At 40.5% G+C, this 22440-nt stretch overlaps 3 protein-coding genes across 9 annotated transcripts in view; all 3 read left to right on the plus strand.

The window, feature by feature from the left end:
• Window positions 1-12993, plus strand: part of LOC110055647 (uncharacterized) — a 38095-nt gene extending 25102 nt beyond the window's left edge. For 4 of the 5 annotated variants that reach the window (XM_089286165.1, XM_089286168.1, XM_089286167.1 and 1 more), the window contains 18 exons: window positions 38-228; window positions 1659-2011; window positions 2565-2809; window positions 3270-3393; window positions 4026-4039; window positions 4185-4235; window positions 4634-4720; window positions 4916-4972; window positions 5058-5305; window positions 5684-5771; window positions 6222-6275; window positions 6443-6512; window positions 6881-6923; window positions 7742-7822; window positions 7939-7995; window positions 8680-8749; window positions 9184-9307; window positions 10337-12993. In XM_089286165.1, the coding sequence (XP_089142291.1) occupies window positions 38-228; window positions 1659-2011; window positions 2565-2809; window positions 3270-3393; window positions 4026-4039; window positions 4185-4235; window positions 4634-4720; window positions 4916-4972; window positions 5058-5305; window positions 5684-5771; window positions 6222-6275; window positions 6443-6512; window positions 6881-6923; window positions 7742-7822; window positions 7939-7995; window positions 8680-8749; window positions 9184-9307; window positions 10337-12081 (3702 nt within the window). In that variant the 3' untranslated portion in view covers window positions 12082-12993. The remainder of the gene's footprint in view (window positions 1-37; window positions 229-1658; window positions 2012-2564; window positions 2810-3269; window positions 3394-4025; window positions 4040-4184; window positions 4236-4633; window positions 4721-4915; window positions 4973-5057; window positions 5306-5683; window positions 5772-6221; window positions 6276-6442; window positions 6513-6880; window positions 6924-7741; window positions 7823-7938; window positions 7996-8679; window positions 8750-9183; window positions 9308-10336) is intronic. The other variant, XM_089286166.1, reaches the window with a different exon arrangement.
• A 1528-nt stretch (window positions 12994-14521) lies between these two features.
• LOC110055662 (uncharacterized) lies at window positions 14522-21499 on the plus strand. 2 transcript variants are annotated; one of them, XM_020762042.2, is made up of 7 exons: window positions 14522-14869; window positions 15422-15812; window positions 16460-16498; window positions 18025-18096; window positions 18413-18502; window positions 19270-19489; window positions 20417-21499. In XM_020762042.2, exons 1-7 carry the CDS (start codon window positions 14647-14649, stop codon window positions 20678-20680), a joined length of 1299 nt encoding a protein of 432 aa, XP_020617701.2. In that variant the 5' UTR covers window positions 14522-14646; the 3' UTR covers window positions 20681-21499. The 2 variants fall into 2 exon arrangements, with proteins under 2 accessions (XP_020617701.2, XP_020617702.2); XM_020762043.2 differs by lacking the exon at window positions 16460-16498.
• A 131-nt stretch (window positions 21500-21630) lies between these two features.
• Window positions 21631-22440, plus strand: part of LOC110055661 (solute carrier family 4 member 11-like) — a 23069-nt gene continuing 22259 nt past the window's right edge. The window contains exon 1 of one of the 2 annotated variants that reach the window (XM_020762041.2): window positions 21631-21732. The gene's annotated coding sequence lies outside the window, so the exon portion shown is untranslated. Of the gene's footprint in view, window positions 21733-21757 lie in introns of those variants that run through there. The other variant, XM_020762040.2, reaches the window with a different exon arrangement.

The following is a 22440-nucleotide window of genomic DNA, read 5'->3' on the forward strand; positions in this document are numbered from 1 at the left end:
CTGTAATATACTCAGTTATTGTTTATTCTCTTCTCAGGTCACGTGTAACTATTTCCAAATGATGAACGCGCTTGCCTCGCCCGCTCCTGTTCAGTTCCAGACTCTCGCGGAGAGCAGTAGGAATTACGAGCCTGGAAACCAGTTTGCTGAATTCGTTCGTCTTCAACAAGCCAACTCCCCCAAAGCTGTTGAACAAGTGTTTTATTTTGAACCTTACACTGTGGGATTGTACGTATTGTTAATTGTTATTAATACTTAATATTAACTAACTAATCAATAATTATTATGATACACTATCTGGAACCTTCTAACGAACACGAAAGAGTCTTGTGAGCCTTCTTCCCTGACGCTCTAAAACCCGGTTCACAATTTTGAGATAAGCGTAAGCGCAAACAAAAGCACTAAAGTGTTCACACTAGTGACATGCGCATGCGCAGCGCGCGTTACGTCGCTTAGCAACAAGATGGCGATTGGCTGAATTCTTGCTCTTATGCTTAGTAGTTACAAGTACTTATTTCACACTAGTTCAGCACCACTTGTGAAATAAGCATAACACTGGCGAAATAAGCATAAGCGCAAGCACAAGAAAAAGGAATATGCAAGTTTCTTTTTCCTATGATTGTGCTTGTGCTCAGTTCACCGTGGTGCACACTCTAGCGTTTTTTTGTGCTTACGTTTGTGCTTATCTCACAAGTGTGAACCAGGTTTTACCATGCCATGCCATATGGAGATCTTTGCAAACGTCACTGTTTACTTTTGGCTCATTAGCATACGAGTTTGCGTGCAGAAGGCATCATGGTGGTGTTAGATATCATTTGACGCCAAGCAGTTAAGGTGCTTGTAAAAGTGCTTTGGGTGTAATGTTGAAGGAGATTTTGGCTTTCAAAAACTGAAAAATTTCTGGCTGGCGCTCGCGTTGCCCAAAAAGTATGGTTTCTTTTAGTTTTGGTTTGACCATTTTTGGTGGATAGGTTAGGTAGTTGATTTGATGGAAAACCATTTTCCAGCTATTTGTACAATTTAAATTTTAATAGCGCGATTTAAATTTACATTATTAATATTGTCATGGGTGACAAATTACTCCTTAATTTTGGCCCGAAATTTCAGCGTTAATTTATAATTTCACACGTGAAATCACAAAATTGCCATGGCAACTTTTGGCGCGAAATTTCACGATACAATAAACAAGTTAAAAAACCCAGGATTGTAAGCGTAATTTGTCACCCATGCTATTAAAAGGTAATCATATAGTATACTCGTGAAATTAAGAAATAATTCCACCTGCATTTTGTCAAAATTTAAATAATTTTTCCCGCCTTAAATTCTAAGAATGTTGACAAAACGCGCGTGAAATTATTTCCTTATTTCACTCGTGACCATTTGATTGCCCGTAGTGATTTTATTATTTGGTTTGTGACACGCCAAAAGGATTCCACAACACGAGGATCTGAGCAGCTGCTAGCATTCTGAAAATTATCATGAAAAGAAACCATAGAAATTTAATAATTTAAAATTTAAATTTATACGAGCTAAAACATTTTGAAAAAATTAAAAACCGAAAATTATTCAAAAAGCCTTTCTTTATTGTTCAACTTTTCCTGTAAAATATATTTTAACCTGGCGATTGGACTCGTGTATTGTTTTTTGAACCATTCCAGCTCTGATAAAGGACAGCAGACTCCGACACGTCACAACTCCATATTTGACACACGGCACAGTCAAACCTTGGAGGAAAATGCCCGGATGTCTCCATTCAACTCTCGCCGTCATAAGAGTCTTCAGATACACTCTACACAGAATGTAAACAGCTCACAACAACCCATGAATGCGTGGATCCACCTTAAGGAACATCACAGTGATGCCGAGAGCACAACAAGTCGATCGCTCCCGGGATCACCCTCAAACAGTCCCACGTCATCCCGTAAACAAGCGAACATCCAGCGGGCACAGTCCCTTGAGTTGGTGTCGTCTGATGACGGAGAAAACAAAGATGACGGGAGGAGTAGAAATGGTGAGATTGTACTGTTTACATTAATGTACGATCTTCTTTACGTTTACAGAAAAACACAAAATTTTCAATTTCTTCATCTCCAAGACTAACTAGGTTTGTTATCTGCAAAACAGTAAGAACTCTACCTGTGAAAAAATTCCTCCAAGTAATCAATGGCTGTCTAAGAGAATGTCTTTTCCTCTCATTTCTTCCCCTCTCTTTGCTTACATTCTCTTTCCTTTGCTTTCTTTTTCTTTCCTTCCCTTTCCTAACTTTACTTTTCCCTGTGTTGCTATGCTGTGCTGGTCTATGCAATGCTATGGTATGCTATTCTTCGCTGCACTATGCTATGCCATACTATGCTTTGCTTTACTGTCCTTAATTTGCTTTGCTTTCCTTTAGTTTTCCCTGATTTGCTATGCGATGCTATGTTTTTCTTCCCTTACCTTCCCTTACCTTTCCTTCCCCTCCCTGTCCTTTCGTTCTTGTCCTTGTCTTTCGATCCTTTCTCCCATTCCTCTGCTCGCACTTCCTCTTCTAAAGCTGACCTTGTTTCTATTTTTACTTCTCCAAGGTCCTGTGAACACAGCCTCTAGGAGAAAGCGCCCTCCCAAGAATCGCTCATCAGCCGGCCCCTTCCAGAACACCAGCTTGTCATCATCAGCGCAGACGCACACGTTGAAGAAACTCCGCTCCGCTTCCAAGTGTCGTGAATGTGACAGTTATGTGTACTTCAACGGCGCAGAGTGTGAAGTGTGTGGTCTGACATGTCACAAGAAATGCTTAGGACGGCTCAATATCAAATGTGGAACATACAATGTAAGAACCATGTAGATTATTTGAGTATTTATAGAACAGCTAACATGGTTGTCACACAGATGTTGTTAGTGTCAGAGACTTTGCGTGACGAAACAACAGACGTTAGTTGGGCTTTTCACGTACTATTTCTACTTAAGGATAGCCAGGCATTATTTGGAGGCGAAGTATTGCGTGACGAGCAAAATGAGGATACCTAAACAAACAAGAGTGTTATTATTGACGTAGTAGTTGCTAGTAACGCATGACAACAGCGTGACATGCCTGTAAACTCATAAAAACTTTGGTGTAATTTGCGCAGCCGCTGTTCGGGAAAGGAGCACGCGCTCCTTCCCTGAAATTCGTTGAAGTTATATTACGTGGCAAAGTGTTGCTGAGAAGTGGAAATTCAGGAATTCCTTTTTCTAATCGTCATTTGTTGGGAAGAACTGTGTAAATCGTTGTTAAATTTTTGTATTTACAGAAGGTTCAGCGGCGTATGACAACGTTTGGAGTAGATTTTTATCGACATCTTCAAGACTCGAACACTGAAGAGGAGAACATTCCACACATCATCTCATCTTGTATTGACGAAATTGACAAACGAGGTATGAACTTAAAGCTGTGTAAGCTTAAGGGCGTGTTGACATGGAGTAACGTTGTCCCCGGTGGGAGGGTTACAAGAGAACTTTTCATACATTTCAATATAAATTCATGTAGAAGAGACCTGTTTACATGAGAGTGATGGATCACTTGCTGGAAACTTAGGCTCACTCTGGGGGTTGGCAGAAGATAGTACAATCTATCATTCAGAGGCCGCGGTTCTTTTGATTAACACCAAGAAGTCGAGGCCTCTGGGAGAAATTGGAAAGTGAGCCAGCATTAGTTGTAGCGGTTTCTCTCTTTACGCATGTTCACAAACGGTTGTTGAACTTGAAGGCATGCATGCGCACACTTTCAACCAGAGTCACCTTTTTCCCATGTAGACAAGGAGGCCCTAACTCATTGAACAAATTACGTTATCACTGTAAACAACAGTGATCAGGGCGGGTCATCTGCTAAATTTAAGGGCATTATTACGAGATTTTCTTCAAGATTCTGATAATTTTATCTCATCTTAAAGAATAATGAAGTTGAAATCTGAAAAAGTCTCAACTCACGAGAAATTAATTAGTTGCATATTTTGAAGTAATTAATGACGTGTATTTAAGTTGCTCATAATTTTTTGCTTACTTTGCAGGACTTGACGTCAAAGTAAGTTTCCATAACACAATATGATATGTTTTTGCGAGATTGTTGTGGTCCTTCTGTTGCATTTATCTTTTGTTTCTTTGTGTTATATTTGAGTTACTTGTAGCTCTCATCACCAATTGAGATTGTTTTGCGTTTTATTTTTCAGGGAATCTACCGAGTGTCTGGAGTCAAATCCAGAGTGGAAAAATTATGTCAGGTAATATTTGAAAAATATTTGGTTCTGTACTAAATATTGGTTGAACACTCGTAAAAGTGACTAACGATGTGTTTGGGGTTTATGGAAAGAGGGGCAAAATGAACCAGAGAACATACCTTGTGACAAGTTTACCCTGTATTGGCAAGAAAATAGAGAATGATCTACTTGTAGATATCCTCTTGATGTGCTGCTGAATTCTCATGCCTAACATCAAAAGAAATGTGTTCATCAGTATGAAGAGTTTTTATATTGACCAAAAGGTTTTAAACATTAATGCAGGATTGGAAAGAGGTGTAGACAAATATACTGCACGTGTATCCCCCCAGTTGTTAGAGAGTTCTATAGATTGAACAAGTCAGACTTAATTTTAAAAACGTTCTGTGTTTTATCTTCCGCAGTCATTTGAAAATGGTGAATACCAAGCAGATCTGTCCGACACGCCACCGCATGTCATTGCTGCCGTTCTTAAACTGTACCTCAGACAGGTGAGAAGCAAAATCTATCCTATCCTTCCTCATTGTCATTGCCGGCTGGCGTGTTTCATTTAATTCTCGGGACAGACGAGGAGCGTGATTTGCGTTTGGCGGGATAGGGCTTCGCGCGCGGCTCACTCACGCCTCAAGAGCTTGTTACAGTAACACATACGGAAATTTCTCCAACAGTGTGTTTGTTGTTTTCAGCTGCCGGAGTCGCTTCTTACTGTCAAGTTATATCCGGAGTTTATCAGAATAGCTAGGGTAAGACTCATAATATCTGTTTTATAATTTCAATTTTTTTCCTAAAATTGTTCATAACTGATTGCTTCGATTAATTTCCCTACAGGAGAGCTTCGCTCTTATTAACAACTCCACGACGTGCAAGGATGCTTCCGAAAACGAAGATATCGGAGAAGAATACGACAAGCTTATCGGCAAGCTTCGGGAAGTTGTAATGCAGCTTCCGACAGCAAACCGAGTGACGGCGGCGCGTGTGATAATGCATCTGAGGCGAGTTTCCGAGCACGATGAGTCGAATGCTATGCCTGGGAGTAATCTGGCGATTGTGTTCGGTCCGACACTACTGAGACCCAGGTAAAATACCCTACAGTTACGATAGTAATCACCGGGGTAATATTCTTTCTTAAGGATTTTTGGTAGAAAAGTTGTCAGGGTGGGGAAGGAGGGGTGTGTTTTCGTGTTTAATTAAAAACTGGATCATTGGATAATGCAATTCGAGAGTTTTCATTGGCTTAGCCATCATGGGTTATGAGCTATTATACCAAGTATATTTCCGCGCCAAATGGTCTATTGTTTACATATCCGACGCGCACTTGTGGAATAATTGTTAAATAAATGGATACCGGCCATTTTTATTGGGAAGCGTGAAAACTGCGACGGACATCCAAAAGTTTTGTTTTGTTTTACTACTGTTTTTGTTTCAAAAGTCTACACTGCATTGTTATTCTGCAGCGAAAATGAAGCAGCGTCCACTTTGTCTTCACTTGTGGATATGCCTCACCAGACTCGCTTGGTTGAACTGTTGATTGCTAGCCCCGAGGTAAGAAACAAAAAAGATACTAATGCTAACTGCTAGCTGAAAACATGATTGCATTTCGACGGTCTTACCGGTTACTTACAGTAGTCAAACAGTGGAGAACTACCTTAAACATTCTTTAGCCTCGAGAAACTCCTAAACTACCATAAACTACCATAATCCAGGAGAACTCCATTCAGCCGCCTTAAGCTTAGAAAAAAAGCCGTAAGCCTTAAGCCTTAAGCATTTAATGAAAGAAATAGAAACGAGTGGCAGGGAAATCGAGTAGAAGAAATGAAGGGCAGTACATGTTTTATTTCACCTTCTCCCTCTTGTTGATTTATCTTGCGTCTAGCAGCGAGCTTATTGGTTAATACGAAGGGGAGATGCTTCGAATACTTCGAGGGAATTTTTGTTGATAGCGAAATCTCTTTCTCCCGGATGCGACAATGTTCCGTTTCTTTTTCTTTTAAGGTTTTTGAACTTCCAGAAGCAGACGAGCCATTGTCACGAGAGACACCAGTAGAGGTGAGTGTCACACAACGCACTTTAAAGGGGATTGTCACGAAATCTCTCCCGAGCCGGAAGATAGATTGCGTGACGAGCCTGAAGTGTGCTTGAGAAGCGGGTTTGTGTCAAGACAATTAACATGTTTTTACTCCAGTCTTTACGAGCCATTTCTCTTGTTTTGGCAGAAATTTACTCCTCCAAAGCCGCGTGAAAGAGAAGGCAGTCTGGTAGCCATCCAAAGTATTAGATCAGCTGGTAATACCTCGATGTCTTGTAAACTTGTAGCTTTAGTGGTCGGGTTCGGAGACAGTCCCGTTGGTGTAGTGTTCTGGTCACTTCGTGAATTCTTGGGTTTGGGAGGAAGGGGACGGGGAGGGAGAGGGCGGCTGCTGGGACCTTTAAACTTCTACCCCATTCCAGACCTTTTTAAGGTATGTTCTGCCCCCTGTTGTAGACCGGACACCAAAGTTTACTTTCCCGGTACCCGTAGTGTCCGAGAATCGCTATATGAGTACGAAAATGGGCGGGACATTTAAAAGTACTGTTTGGTGCATTGTAGACGTCGTGTTTTCTACCATCCTTAGAGTTCTTTTGTTTAGAATTTCGTGTTTTTGTCTCGCTAGGAAATAATCCGGACGAGAGTTATGAAGCTGAGGATGAGGCGAGGTGAGATATCATTAGTTATTGACTGCTTGTTACAGACTTGGGTGCAAATACAACAGCCTCACTGCTTTCATTTACGAAGTTCTTGGGTTTATCACTAAGCAGTTTGACTACGAGAATTAAGAGGTTGTTGTTGTTTTAACGTAACACGACATTGTCAGAACTCAAATTAAAAGAAATGGATAGCAATCAGTCAAGAGAATTGATATTTTTTATCTCTCTTGGTAAATCTACATTTACTGATCAAACATATAAACCCGCTAAGAGTCAGAAAATCTTTTAGCAGATAGAAAGACTTTAGCGTGGACAATGTTAAGATGAGAGTGGGTTGTCTGACAGTAGAGGATGTAAAAATTCTATAACTTCAAGTCTGTAGGGAGGGGAAGGTTTAATGTTATGTTTCACGTGACTGCCAGGTTTTGTTCAGTCTGTTTCAGGCTGCCGAAAATAACAATCGGAATTCTGTGTGAATTTGTGATATTTGTTGGTGTAAGAGCGGTTTTCACTTTGAGTGTCGAAAGTTATTGTTGTACATTACTACGCTACATGATTGGCTTAAAAAAACTCACGCCACTTTTTCAGCCAATCAGAAGTCAAACCAAAACCAACCGTGACTCGCTCGTGCAGGTTTTCCCGCGCTTCGCGTTGGCTACATGTATTTACTTCAAGTTTTGATTGGTTCACTGGATTGTCGGTCTTTTGTGATTTGTTAGAGGGATAACGTTGGTTTTGGTTTTACAACACTCAATTGAAAACTGCTCTATGTGTCTTCAACTGGTGTTAATTTGTGATAATGATTCATGCGTTTTACATACGTGTAGCCTGATCAACACTCCAGACACAAACAGCTCACAGCCATCCGTGGAGTTTTCTCCAGTCCCTCGCAGCTCAAGCTCACCAGCGTAAGTAGAATGCATGCGTAACGGTCGTACGTAACGCAATCTGTTTTCCTTGTGAGGTATATATCCATGTAATACTATACTAATTTCATTGCACTGAATGTTACGTTTTGTTTTAGGAGTATAACCGTGTCTCGACCACCGGACAATAGACCAAAGTCACCTTCCCCGTCGACGTAAGTTTTTGTGTTTTGTTTTATCCTTTCCTTTGTATCTGGAGACCACTAGCACTCTGTTTTCTCCCGAAATTAGGCTGGGATTATGAGGCAAGACATTTCAGACTAGAAGGGATTGGGACGAGGCATTGGTGCGGCACTCCCCCAACCCTTTTTCGTCCACACTGCTCTTATGCGTTCGCTTTCGCGAAAAAATACTCCTCTGATCCTAAGAGAAAAGACTGGCTACAACCAGTATAATGTTTTTGCTCCTGGTTGGCTTTTTCCGCAACAACCGCAGTGAAGGTCTTTCCTGTTCTCTCTTAGAAATGATACAAACGAGTAGCTATAAGGTGAAACACTATTCAGTACAAGAAAAACAATGACAACAAAGTAAAAAGTGGAAGTGGATCTCTCGCAGCCTTTTCTTGAAGCTCTCGAAGGTTGCCAAAAATGTGCCTTCCATTGTCAAAATGAACTTTGACTCGAACTTTAGACAGCACAAGAATGGCGCTTGTTTAAGTTAAATGAAAACAAACCCTAGAAAAAGACGTTTCCAAGTCATCTTGACGTCGTTGAATTAACTTGAGGTAGTGCCCTCTTTCCAGCAAAACGCCCCTGGAATCCATAGTCTAAATTTTGGTAGCCTTCAAAGTTGACAGTTTGTTGACCTACTCTCATTACTGATTTTGTTTTCCTGTGTAGGAAAAGCAGTCTTGGTTTTGGATCAGAATTCTTTGAACTGCTTGCAAAGTCAAACAGCAGAAGTGACGGGGTAAGTCATCACATCTCAGTCTGTCCAGTCCAGTCAGGTATTTAAAAGACTTCCGGGGTGGTGTGCGAACGTGACTTTTCATATGTCTCTTGGCCTCCTTGGCAGGCGATGTTTGGACTCGTCATGCAAGTCACGCGGAGTGCGTGACGAGAAATAAGAACGTCTACGTAGAAGGTAAAGTCTCCACACCCTTGTGGAAGTAGGCACGAGGTCATTGCGGACCTGTTTGATGATAAATTGTAAGGGCAATGATAGGCTCGATTTCTGCCGCTCACTCGAGCACAGTCTACTTTCCTCCCCGAGAGGAGACCCGTGAGTTCGGAGGAGGAGCGCGGGCTCCTTTCTCGATCAGCGGCTGGTAATCGAGCCTAGGACAAAGATAATGCCAGTGACATAAGTGTATTTATACACTTTTCTTTCTTTTCCGTTTTCAGCAAAGTGATCGCTCTCATTACAGCATTCCAGAGTTTTTGTTGCCAGAGTCGCCTCATGAAAGACCTGTTGTCCCACGTGATGATAGCGATATGGAGGATGAGTACGAGGATGATACAACACAAGGTCAGGCGGCGAGGCTGATATCCGTTTCGTTAACGGTCGATGCCATTTTTTTACGATAAAAAAACTGTAGAAATTCTCGCGCACTCTTTGGCTAATTTTCATTGTCAATAAGCGGACAGACACATGAATTTATAATTTATGCGATGCGTCAACGAGCGAGAGCGGACAATTTGACAATTTGTTATCGTAATTAACAAATTGACGTCAATTTTTCATGCGTCTGTCCTGTTATTGACAGTGAATTTCGTCATAACATTGTCAAAGTAGTCTGCGATCCACTCGGCTATCGCCTCGTGGATCCACAGCTACTTTGACAATGTTATGACGAAATTCATAATCAATAACAGGACAGACGCATGGAAAACTGACGTCAATTTGTTAATTTAACGGTCGATGCCATCATTGGTAACCGAGCCTTTCAGAATGGACGATGCCATGTCTGTTTTAGTTTAGGCCTGGACAAGGTTGAAACTAGTTATAATTTGTTGATGGAGTAAAACGCACTCACCAAATGCTTAATTTCACACTGGTTTGCTTGCGGTTAGCTTTTATTTGATGGTTTGGGCAACTCTAACATTAATATTTAAGAAAGTCACGTTTTCTAATTAAATTTTGGAGCGATTTGGCAGATCAACCTAGTACAGTGTAGTGGTATAAGAGGGATGTTAGGCAACAGAGGTTCTGGGTTCGATACTGAGTGGTTACTTAAAAATTTTCTTTTTTCTTTAATTTAGCAGAGAATAATTCGTCAATAGTTTAAAAAAGTTCAAAGTGTCGCGAAAGTGGCATCGACCCTTTACGAAACGGGCAACTGCGGCGTCAAGTATGTCGGCAAATGTGGGCAAAATCAGAAGGGTAACTCGTGAACTCGCGGCCTTAGATATAGTTATCTGATTATGAGCTCGAGATTCTCTAAGGTGATTTAGGCTAAACTTTTCAAGATACGCAAAGCATGACGTTAGAAGGCATTGTCATGTGCGCTTTTGTGGGAACAGCTGTAGATAACATCTGTCCTTTGTGTTGTTTTAGGAACCAGTGGATCTCGCACTCCAGATGACGATCTTGATTCTTCTCATTTTGGAGCACCAAGGCGAATTAACTCTCCACGATCATCCAACGAAAACTTGGCTGATGACGATAAAGTCAACTTGCCTCACGACGGCTCCTACTCGATTATTTCTCCGAGTTCTTCGTTGTACTCCTTTGCGCCGAGCTTTACTTCGGATTTTCCCGACGCCGATTCGTTGTTACCCGATCTCTCCGATATTAACACCTCGGGAGGCTTCGGACCCTCCGACAAGGAGAAGACACTGTTTGATGACCAGTCCGATTTACGAACTCGGATGCAGCCTCGTCCGCGAACTTTGGGTTTATTGAAAAGAAATTCCGATCTTCCTGGTCGAGTGCAGCGAGTTGATGATATTAACACTGGATTCTATCCAATAGGAGGAATGAAACCGTCATCTAGTGACACAAATCTTAATAGAGACCCGTATGCCATCGATGAGGAGGTATCCTTCATAACGATTTCCGATATTGCTAGTTCTTCTTCCAACACTGTAACAAGTACTAAGAGTGACGAGCTTGAAAAGGATAGCGTGACTGAAGGAGATCATCAAACTTCTGTTCTTAGCGAACCAACAACTACTATTAGTATTGACACAAACGAGGTGCCCGTGCCTCAGGGGGATGTAGTCAGTCCTTTACCATCCCCTACTAAGGAGAAAATAAAAGAAAAAGAATTAGCTTCGCCAACCAGAGTACTACCGCCCCCTGTGGCGGAAAAGCCTGCTCGATCTCCTTCCATCGAGAAAAAAGATTTTGACGTCTCTATAACATCAGCAGCTGATGAGACACCGTCCGTTCACGAGATTCCTGTGGAGGCGGGATCACGTGAGCTTATTATCCCTGTCATGACAGCTTTGCAGGAGCGTAGGCCTTCAACTCCAAACTGCTCTACTGAGCATGCGTCGACTGACCCTAAAAATCCGGATAGAGTTGAAAGTCCAGTTGAAGTCGCTGCCGAACAGAGGGAAGTCGATGCTGTTGTCGATGAAAAAAAATCCGATTCCAAACCGAAGACCCGATCGGCTTACACTACAAGGGTGTCAGTTAAAGATCGCCTTCAGCAATACGAAGGAAATCGCTCGTGCAGCGTCGACTCCAGTCGGAAAAACTCGGAGTTATTCAACCCGAACTCGGTGGCTTCTCGGAAACAACTGTTTGAGCAGAGAGAGCGTGGGATGTACAAGCGCGTCAGTGACATGGGAACGAAAAAAACAATGACTGATTCCGGAAGTGGATCTGGCTCGGCCAGCGGTAGTCCTAAGTTGCCAAGGAAACGGTTGATTGACGGGGAAGATGGAAGAAATGAGGCAGTTGCTGGAAATCAGCTGCAAACCAAACTTGAAAAAACGAAATCTTCTGACTATGAAAAGCACGACGAATTGCGACGACGGAATAAAAAAGATAAGTCGGAAAATACCGAACGTCCACGAAGTTTGATTCTCGACAGACTTCGTTTGGACTCAATGGATTCTTTAAAACCTGATCGGCAACGAGGCGATTCTCTTAAATTAGACTTACACGACGTAGGAACTTTGTCACCAAGAGAAATAGATATTCCACTCGATACCGAAGACTTTGATGACAAGCATAGATCGGAGCGACCACGAAGAAGCCCGAATACTAGTCCGAGGTCGAGTCGGACAAATGTTCGTTCTCCGTTTCCCGAAGACGGTGACGAGGAGGATCGTGAACCCCAGTTTGTGTAATCGATACTTTGTCGGCGTGTGTGTCGGGTAGCAAGTGATGTAGAAATTGTGGACAGTAAACTATACTTAATGGAATACCTAGTAACTTAATAGAAGTCAAATACGTCTCGCGTCCTTCGGCAAAGGAAAGGAAGAATTGTTGAAAGCACAGAATCGTCTGAGAGTGGTTTTATATGATCATAGAAGTGGGTTTAACTTAGTGATTTGGTGACAGAAGTGAGTATGTGACTATGTGACAATATCAGAAGTTGTTAGAAACGTTTGTGCATATTTGCGACTCGAAACCTTGGTTGAATTAGTACCGTTTGTGGGAGAAGTGTGTGTTGTGAGATTATCATTTTAAGGAAGCTTTTTAAGGAAGCTTACATAAATAGTACAGCGTCTTTTACTGGTTAACATCAATCCTATATTTATTCTTTTTGATGAAGTACCCTGATAACGGAAAACAATGGCGATTTACATTTCGTCATCTACTTTGAATTCTTTTAAACATTGTACACCCATCAATCAGTAACACATTTGGCATAATACTAGGACTATTGGCATTTACCTTACTTGTATTTCCTGTAAAAGAGACCACAGTTTTTTAACGTAAGAATTATATTTGTGTATCCGTGTCAAGGAAACATCTAAATATAGATATATTTTTGTACTGGTACATTAAGTTCTGTAGTTCGATCTGGAAAGTTTTGTGCTGTTGGATACAAAGATCTTCGAATGGAAATTTAGTTTTGTGTCATGTCGCTGTGTATATATTACTGAACTTGAGGTCGTCTTTGGCGGAATTGTTACTATAGTGGCGAATGCATAGATATATTTTTAAATGCTGCCCTGGATCTAAGTCAGGATCATTCTTGCTTATGAACGAAAAAATTAAAAGGCAAACTCAATTAAACGAAGTCTTGTTCGAGATGTTTTCTTGTTTTCTTTGTTGAGTTTTCCCTTTTAGGGGGTGGGTAAGGGGAGCTTGAGCGCCGCGTGACTATCATAGTCTCGTTTAGGGTCGTTGCGTGACGACCCGAGTGACTATCTACCATAGCAATTTTTGTTTTGTTTTGTTCTGTTTTTTAGCGCCATATGACTATCATAGTCTCGTTCTGGGTCGTTGCATGACGACCCGAGTGACTATCTGCCATAGTTATCGGCAACAAAAATAACTGCCGAATTATGTCTAGTCCCTATTTGCTTGTCAGTTATAAGGCATTTTGAGTGGCTGCACTCACGTGGTAATTATATAAAGAAACATAAAGTTGAAAAATTCGTCGTTTACACAATCTCGTTCCCAGAGTCTTCGTTCTCCTTGACCAGCGGTCGGAAAACGAGAGCTCTGGGAACAACCATTTTGAAATAACCGAATTCTGGTGATTCTGTCCATCGGGTTTCACTGCGCAGTCTGCATCTATGGCGCATGCCTGAAAAGGTTGCTCCCAGAGCTCTCGTTTTCGGACCGTTGGTCAAGGGGAACGCGCTGGAAAGAAATATTTTTGGTTTGTTAGTGGTTACGGACAGGCTCCTCTTACGGACTATTTTCTCAACCCTCCCCCTATCTTTCAATGGAGTCTTGTTTGGAAACGCTGTACTCTCCATCCATCCATCCCTCTCGCTGCTTGAAAAAAGCACGCGTCTCAGATGTAAGTTTTCGGGTCGGGCATTACGACCTTTTCGAAAAGACTGCCCCCTAATTGTGTTGGGGTGTGAGGCGCAAATCAAAACACGTGATTTTCCCTAACAAATTCGATGCACACTTGCAGAACATACCGCGCTAAAACCGCACCTTCCTTGGCTAGGCAGGTTATAAAAGGAATTATTATCCCACTGCAGCGAATACCGTCCAAATAACAGGACAAATATACAGCGATATTGTACATTAGAAAACCTGTTTGCCGTATTTGTACATTCGAAAATCTGTTTGCCGTACAGGTCGGCGCGCGCACGCAAAACTGTCACACTCTCCCTCTTTCATTGATAAAGTTATTGACTACCGCAGTTGCATAATAAATCTCTTATTAGATGTTTTTTGTGTGTAGTATCGCTGTATATTGTTAGTCGTTGTTTGTATTTTGACTCGCCCTTCGGTCTCGTCAAAATACGGCACAGCTCGTAAAATATACAGCGATACTACACACCAAAACATCTAATAAGATATATGTATTTTCACTTCCCTCTCCGGCTGGGAACAATCCTCCGACCAACCATAGGATAATCGTGACAGGGAAAAGAAAACAGAAATGCGATAAAAACAAATTAACTGTTTTAAAAAATTAAAAATTAAACGATTCCGCATTTGCCAGATATTTCGGATTGCAAACCAAACCGACGAAAAATACGAAAGAAAGTGGAAGAAATAGAAACTGGAAGGGATTTTGTTTGTCTCGCAAAAGTAGTTTTCTCGTTAAACTTTGACCCATGATTCCATGCGATCGTCACCCGCCAAGTTCCCTCCAAGCATGCATCGCGCGTTTAGCGTAGCTTTTCGAGGATTGAAAATCTGCTGAGTTCCAAGGAGAGTGGTGTTTGCAGCACAATCTTCCATCATCTGTGCTTTTTCCATCGCATCCATCCACAATGGAGGTGGAATACAGCATAGGAGTGAATAATCGCTTCGGTGCGTTAAATTTAGATGAGGAAGATCCTGAAGAAACTCTGCAAAAGCAGGAGAAAAAGGAGGAGGCGGCCAAGAAAGACAAGGCCAAGAAACAAGACAAAAAAGCTGTTAAACAGCCCGTCAAGGAAACGAAACCAGCCGTTAGCAGGAAGGACAATGTAAACGAGGAATCGAAGAGGGAAGGTTTGTATCAAAAGTTTAAGCTTATATATGTACCGTCGAATGTACAAGTTGTACTCTGACGCCATCGTCTTGTCAGATCACATGTGAACGTCTCTCTTCTGTGTTTTTCAACTTTGCAGTCCCATTTTCTTTCTTTCCTTTGTTTCCAATCACTTGCGTAGAATGTTCAACTTTGGCAAAGACGTTTTGTACTTGATAAAGCCTTGTTCTGTAGTGGTTGCCACAACATTTGTTTTCTTCCAAGGCGATGAAAATAAGTTTACAATTTTCACGCAGCGCGCTCGTGGAACGTAAATTGCGAAATTTGTTTGAGCCAAGTGAATGTGAATCCAAAATCGTTTTTAGCATCACTTACATCTCGCGTAGCGTTTTTGATCAGCCATTAGACAACAACAGTAATTCCGAAGCGGAAAATACGAGCAGTTTGCAGCACGTGTTGTCATGTTAGGCTTGGGTAGGTTGTCCTCCATAAATAATTCTAACGCACTGGCTTTCCATTTCGTCGATTTCAGGAACCGTTCTCTTGAAAAAAAAAATTGTTTCCTTTTGCAGAGAGAACAGATAGCAGACGTGGTGGTCGCGGTAAAAGCGATGTCAGAAGAGAAAACGAGAAAAATACTCGTTTAGCAAACGGTCCAAGCGAGAGAAGAGACCGAGATGAGAACGCTCCAAGGGAAAGGCGAGGTGGTGGATTCGGCGGTGGATTTAATCGCAGAAGAGAAGGTTCCCAAGGGGATCCTGACTCTCCAGATAAGGAGGGAGCCGATAGGGAGAGAGGTGGCTTCGACAGGGGAAGAGGAGGAGGCCGTGGAGGCCGAGGTGGTGGTGGTGGAAGAGGCCGTGGAGGATTTGGTCCGCGTGGTGGTGGTGGCGGCGGCGGCGGTGGTGGTGGTGGCTTCGGAAGGAAGCGAGAATTCGAAAGAAGAAGTGGCAGCGATCGCTCGTAAGTCCTTGTTATTTTGAATCATCTTTTGCAATAAATATAATGTTTTCACGTCAGTTCCTGGCGGCTTATCCCTTCAAAAGTTCAAAACTGGTTTACCAGCTAACAAGTTTGTCACGGATGTTTGAAGTTTGAAGTTTGTACCTTTAAACTTTTTGAATATTCATGCTTAGCTTATTCATCTTGTGCAAGGTTTTAAATCCCATTCATTTTTCTGCCAATGTTTTGTTTGTATTGAGCTTTGAACTTTATACAAGTTGTGTTTTTCAAATTAGTCTGTCTATGGAGCTGTTTCCTTTGCTATTCTTTCAGAGCAATATAAATTTAGTTTAAAAGCATAATGCATGAACTGTCTTTTATGTATATTTACAGCTGCTTCTTTGGAGAAATGCCAATTTGTTTTTGTTTTGATGCTTTGAAACTGTTATTGGTAAAATCTTCTGTTTCTCTATATCTGAAATTTTATACTAACAGCGGAACTGTTTTACTGTACATAATGCACCAAAAAACAAATGGATTTACACAACAACACTGTATTTCTCTAACATAGACACTACTTTTAACTGTTTATTTAGCAAAATATTTTCCTTAGTTTTGAAAACATTTCTGTTTTGTGAACAAAATTTGTCCTCTTCTTGTGGTCCTAGGGGCCCCCGACTGGACAATTCAAGTCGTGGGGACAGAAGGTTGGACAAACATTCTAATTTAATTTTTTTAGCTAATAATATAAATCCAATCACAGGAAGTTAATTTGCACTTGAATTTAAACTTCTAAGAAGACGGAAGCACCGCTGTTTCTTTCTATCTTTCTCTGGGTTTCTCTGGTGCAAGATTTTTCTTTTTATCTAAGGTTAAGGCAAGGAAAGCATCTGCACTGAGTCAAAGTGAGAGAGGAACTCCTTGGGCCTTGCCACAATTGTTATTTTCCCTTTTTTGACTGGAATAGAATGACACGTTTTAAAAACAAACATCAGGATAAAGCTACATGCACAATAGACAGTGAACTGTGTTTGCAATGTTTAGATCTTCAAAACTATTAGGGTTGTAAAAGTACTAGTAATTTTTAGCAATAAAAAATTAGGATCCAAACAAAACAAAGAATTTGGATCCAAAGGTCCAGGTTCCTGCTACATCTAACACTGAAAGCTCTTGAATTGCTTTCTGGTTTAGTACTTTTTAACATTGTTTCATGATTAGGGGATTATAAATTGTTATCAATACAGTGCTAGAAATCCAACCATGTTAAAATAATAAAACACGGAAATAATGACAACTTTTAAGGGGAGTAAATGTGCCTGTGGTAACCAAATGTGTACTTTAACTTGTATTTAGCATTTTCCCAATCTGTTTTAACCTTTGCCTGTCCAAAACTCAAACAAAATGAATTAATTCAATGAATTACTGTTTGCATGAAATCATCACATCATTTTGTCGTTGCTGAGAAAAAGAAATTGCAGAAAAATTAATCCATTAGGTCATGTTATAATTTCCTTTTTCTCTGATGCTAATTTATGAATAATCTGTTATAAGATGTAATTACTGAATAATAATCTTGTTGTGTTGATTAGTACGCAATAGTTTTTTTACTAGATTTTTTCATTGCTACAATCCGGATTTTTAAGTTGTTCAGTCTTGTTCTTTTCAGATCAACTTCGTAAATGCATTGCATCTAAATTTGAAATTAAAATGCAATCAAATTCCCCCAAAGACTTGAAATGAAATATTACTTTGGTGAGTCATGTGGTTAAGATGCTAATTTGTCTCCAGGGTTGTTTTACAGTGGTGACTGTCTAAATAGTGTCTATATAGCAAGTAATTTTTTCCTGAAAGTGAGGACTGTAATTGGAGAAGAAATCTAATGCAGAGCTTAGTTTTTTAACCCCTTGAGATTTTTAACCTTTTTAAATGTTCAGGCTCTTCTTGCATCCCTAAAAGATTTTTTTAGATGTTTATTTGTGTAACACTGAAAGAGCCCTCTCAGAGAAACCATTTAATATGTCAAATGCATTTTTCATAGGAGAGTTGACCAGCGAAAACCAGATTTGCTTTGTAAAGAATATTTCTGCATCTGTGTTTGATTAAGAAAGAGCTTAAACCTGCACCAGAAATTGTTTCTTAGTGATCATGAACAACAGTACTATGGCTCACTTACTTACACTTCTTGAAGTACTCAAAATATTGTTACTCACAGGTGTAATCTTATTGTTTACAGTTCTGTGAAGCCACAAGACAAGCGTGATGGAGGAGGACAGTATAACTGGGGAAGTCCAACGGAAGGCTCAGGGTGCGTAATTTAAGGGTACTTTTCTATCCAGACCTTGGTTATTTGGACTTATTGATTGTCTAGACTTCTCTGTGGTCCGTGTTTCTTCCTATAAATGTACACTATCTATCAGCAGATCACAGTGAAAGATATTTAACATGACACCATCATGCCCACTGTATTGGATTTCTTTATTTTCCAATTACAATTGTCAAAATTGTGCAGTCACAACTAGTTGTTTTGAAGATCTCAAGAGTTACCTTGCAAAGCTGACCTATTTTATCATTACTTGGCTTTCCAAAAGCTTTATCCTATATCAATGCTGTTTTATTTACAGTCAAGATGCAGAAGTCTTTCCTCAGCCTGAGGTGACGGATTGGGCAGAAGCTTCCCCAGATCCAGACATCGTCAAGGAAACTGTGGATGAGTAAGTTTGACAGCAAAGACTTTTACTAGTATTATTTTGAAGGCTTACTTTTGCCAGTGACACAACAGCTGCACAAGTTTATGGGCATGTATGGAGGAAGAGAAAGACTCTTTCTTACCTTGCCTTGAGTAGGTATAAGTGATTCAGATAAACAACAACCACTTGTTCTTCTTCCGTAAAGAGGTGTGTGAGACAACACATGTGATCATTCCTCTTGTGCTGATCCTTATAGTATTTCTAACTTTACTTGCTTACAGGGCTGTTATTAAGTTTTGAGTCACCTGTAGCCTTGTTCTCCACACCCTTGGCAACTTGTTACTTTGTTGGTGAATTATATCAACAACAGGCAGTTTCACCCATAGCATCAAGGGAAAATCAAGTATTCTCAGCTGTAACAGGTGTTAAGGGTTACAGCCCTTAATGACAGCCCTGGGCTTACTTATGCTTGGGCTTTTGCCACCAATGGAAGTGGTATATTTATAGGTCAATGTTCATCTCAACTTTTGCTGTTCAAAAGCACTTCTGAAAATTCTTGTATGGTAATGGAATGTAAGTTATGATCATAAAGATCGTAATTCCAATAATGACAAATGATGACGCTGGTGAGTTGAAGGAACTGTGAGAATCAATTATGTTACCAAAAACCTTCACACAATGTCCTTGGCCTGGGATTAATCTCTCAATATCTTTATCTAAAATCCAATACACCAACTGTTAGGTTGTCACTGCAAGAGCTAAATAGCTCATAGTACTTTATCTTGTTGAAGTGCTCAAGGAGAAGATAAAGAAAATGAGGAGACAAAAGAGGAAGAACCGCCTAAAGAAATGACTTTAGATGAGTGGAAACAGATGCAAGAAAAAGAAAGAGTTAAAGCAACATTTGAACTTCGCAAACCTGGAGAAGGCGAGAAAAAGGGGATGTGGAAAGATACAAAGGTCCTCAAGAAAGCTGAAGATGAGGATGATGAACAGTTTGCAGCCAGAAGAGTAAGTTGATCAAAGCTTTCCTATCCTGTAACAATCCTACTTTCCAGGCTCTCTTATTAATCCACAAGAGAAAAGGGAAAAAATGCAAAGTAAGCTACCTTTCCCATGTGGAGTAAGTTGTTTTTTCCTTGTGCCAGTCACATTTTTCCCATTAATTCAAGATCCTTGCAGATACTATCTGGCTCTTGCATTTTGCTCTCTATTACTCTGGTCCTGTTATACAAAAGATGGACAATGCTGTTTACCAGGCTCCAGTTGTTCGAAAGATGGATAACTCTATTTTTGCACTAAATGGAGGCTATTGCAACAACTGCAGTTTTGAAAATTTGGGAATATCACTCAGATATTCTCTAGGTTTAGGTAACGCATTATCCACCTTTCAAACTACTCGGGCTAGGCAAATTTCTTGTCAGTAAATAATGATATTGTTGCAAAACATACTACACTATGCACCCGATAACAATTTATCCAGCCCCAGTAGATAACACTATACACAGGATGAATCACTGTCCAGTGCCTCCAGACCCTTACTCTACCTCCTCTCTCCCCTCCCAGGAACAAGTCCTGCTGACTCTCTTCACCTCCTGCTAAAGTTAAATGGAAACCATGGACCCGAGAGTAGTTAGACCTTTGGTTTGCAACAGTAATGGCATATATAAAGTCCAACACTATTCCACAAATTTCAATGACAGAGTGAGTTAAATTCCAGTGTTAAAAACTTTCAGACAAGGAGGTTGGAGCAATGCTCGATGCATATAGGGATTTCATTAACTTTTTAGCAGGAGGGCAACTGGTTTTCATAGGCGGGCAAAACTTTTTGAACTGAACTTCATTATAAGAAAAACGTTCCTCTGGATGGTCAAACCAGGTGGGCAAAGCCATCTTCTCAATCATTTTTTTTTTTTTACATTTTTCATTCCTTTTCAGGTCATAGAGGAAAAAATTAAGACATCTGGCCGTGTCAAGCAGACAGTCAATATCCAGGTAGATTTCAAAGGTAACAATGAACCAAGGAGAGGCCGTGGGGGCAGTCGTGGTGGAAGAGGTGAAAGAGGAAGTCGCGGTGGCCGAGGTGGCAGGGGAAGAGGTCGTGGTGGATATAGTGGCGGATTTAGCAGTGGTCGTGCTGATTCTGAAGATAGTGCTGCAAACTTTGCCTTGAATTCTGAGGAATTCCCCACTCTTGGTTAACAGACCAGTTGTGGAAAAAAAAGGGAACTTGTGTTCCAAAAGACTTGAGTGCTGCATATGTTAAAAGGAACCAGGAGAATCTTACGTGCATTTTGACAAATAGAGAAGACGATTTTCCAGAACTCATTTAATAAGTCACAAAAGAAGACAATATTTCTCAATAATTGAACAAGTGCTAATAACAAAAATGCACTTGACAAGCAGACAGTATATAGTGATAGTTATGTTGCTAGAGCAAGGTGCTATGTCATTGTACTCCATGTTACTTGAGTTGCTTTATATGGAGTTGCGAATTTAACTAGTCAAAAAGAAGACAACATAAAAAATATTATTGATGGAATTATACTTTTCTGACAACTGAGGCCAATCAAATTTGTCCTGACTCTAATGTTCTTTTACTTAGTGTTAACCTGTGAAGCTTGTGCATATGGTAAGATATCAAACTTGTTCACCTGATAGTGAGTAAAAAATATCACTCATTTCCGAGTGTGGCCCTGAACCACTCAGCCAGTTAATTAATCATGCTTGGCCTTGAGATCATCCACAGTCTAGTCTTAAATGTGATAGTGAAGAAGTATTTGCTTTTTCAGTTCTGTATTTAATTGCAACTCATTTCCAGTTGTCAATAATGGTGTTTCTGTATTGTTCAAATTATGCCTAGGTTGGAAGCCCAATAATATTTTTCACAAGTTTGTTTTCTGTACAATTTGTAACTTTCCATCTGCTAATCGCAGGCCCCTTTTTATCATGTTACAATAATGGCAGAACTCTAAGTTTCTGCTACTAGGGTGAAATAAAAAATAAAAAGGGAAGAAAGTATTCCAGCTGTCGTTTATTGACTTCGTATAACTGACAGAATTTGGTTTCAAATTTGCTTCAATGTGAGTCAATAAAGCGTGTCTTTTCGTAGGTGATTGGTTTATTGTCTAAACATTTGTTACACCTTCGATTAAAAACATGAAGTCTAATGAGATTGAACTTCAGTTGAGTTTATCTTCAAGCTAAAACTGCGAAATGTTGATGAAGTAAGAAGTTCCCGTCGAAAATTCACGGTATCCTTTAAATTGTCACTTCGGTTGTTATCAACGAGCTTAACCTACGCATGTCGGGTTTTCGGGACCTTAATTTGTAAAGAGGTTGGTGCTATTTGCCTAATCAGCCGGGTTTAATTTGTGGAAAAACTTGGTGGAATAGATGGGTCTTTTCAGTGGTGTTTACGATTTGACCAAATGTTTAGGAAACTTTCGAATACAATAGTACGTTTTGAGTCGTTCCTTCGTCTCTCATAACTATTACTTTGGTTAGGCCTGGCCAGAGCATTTTGCCTTCCCAGCTTGCCTTGAGCTCAGTAAACACCTGGGGCAGCAGGTATCCTCTACGATGCCTTGAACAAATAATACGGGTATATTCTGATCTCCAGAAATGGAACGTATACTCCACGGGAAAAACCATCACATGTTTTATCATTAAAAATTTGACCGTCACGGGTTTTCCCAAAGTCCATGTCAAGGTAGGCTCGATTTTTGCCGCTCTCTCGAGTCTGCTCTACGCTCTCCACGAGAAGAGCAAATGGCGGAAGATAATCGAGCCAAATGTCAAGGGAGAGTTATGTAAATTATTGGGAAAGCGAGTTTTGGCCAAAAACGAAAAAAAAAAAAGATAGCTGTGTCACCTTTTAGATGCCCCTTCCTACCCCTCCCTTAACATTGTTTCGACAGACGAGCAGTGAGCCAATCAGATAAGAGGTAATTGATTCTGCT

This window comes from Orbicella faveolata, unplaced genomic scaffold, assembly GCF_042242905.1.
Source record: "Orbicella faveolata isolate gen_17 unplaced genomic scaffold, um_ofav_v1 contig_14, whole genome shotgun sequence".
NCBI lineage: Eukaryota > Metazoa > Cnidaria > Anthozoa > Scleractinia > Merulinidae > Orbicella > Orbicella faveolata.

Coding starts and splice junctions, on each gene's coding strand:
- LOC110055662 (XM_020762042.2), top strand. CDS start 14,647: ATGGAGGTGGAATACAGCATAGGAGTGAATAATCGCTTCGGTGCGTTA. Junction 15,813..16,459: donor AGAAGTGGCAGCGATCGCTC/GTAAGTCCTTGT, acceptor TTGTGGTCCTAG/GGGCCCCCGACTGGACAATT. Junction 18,503..19,269: donor GTCAAGGAAACTGTGGATGA/GTAAGTTTGACA, acceptor ATCTTGTTGAAG/TGCTCAAGGAGAAGATAAAG.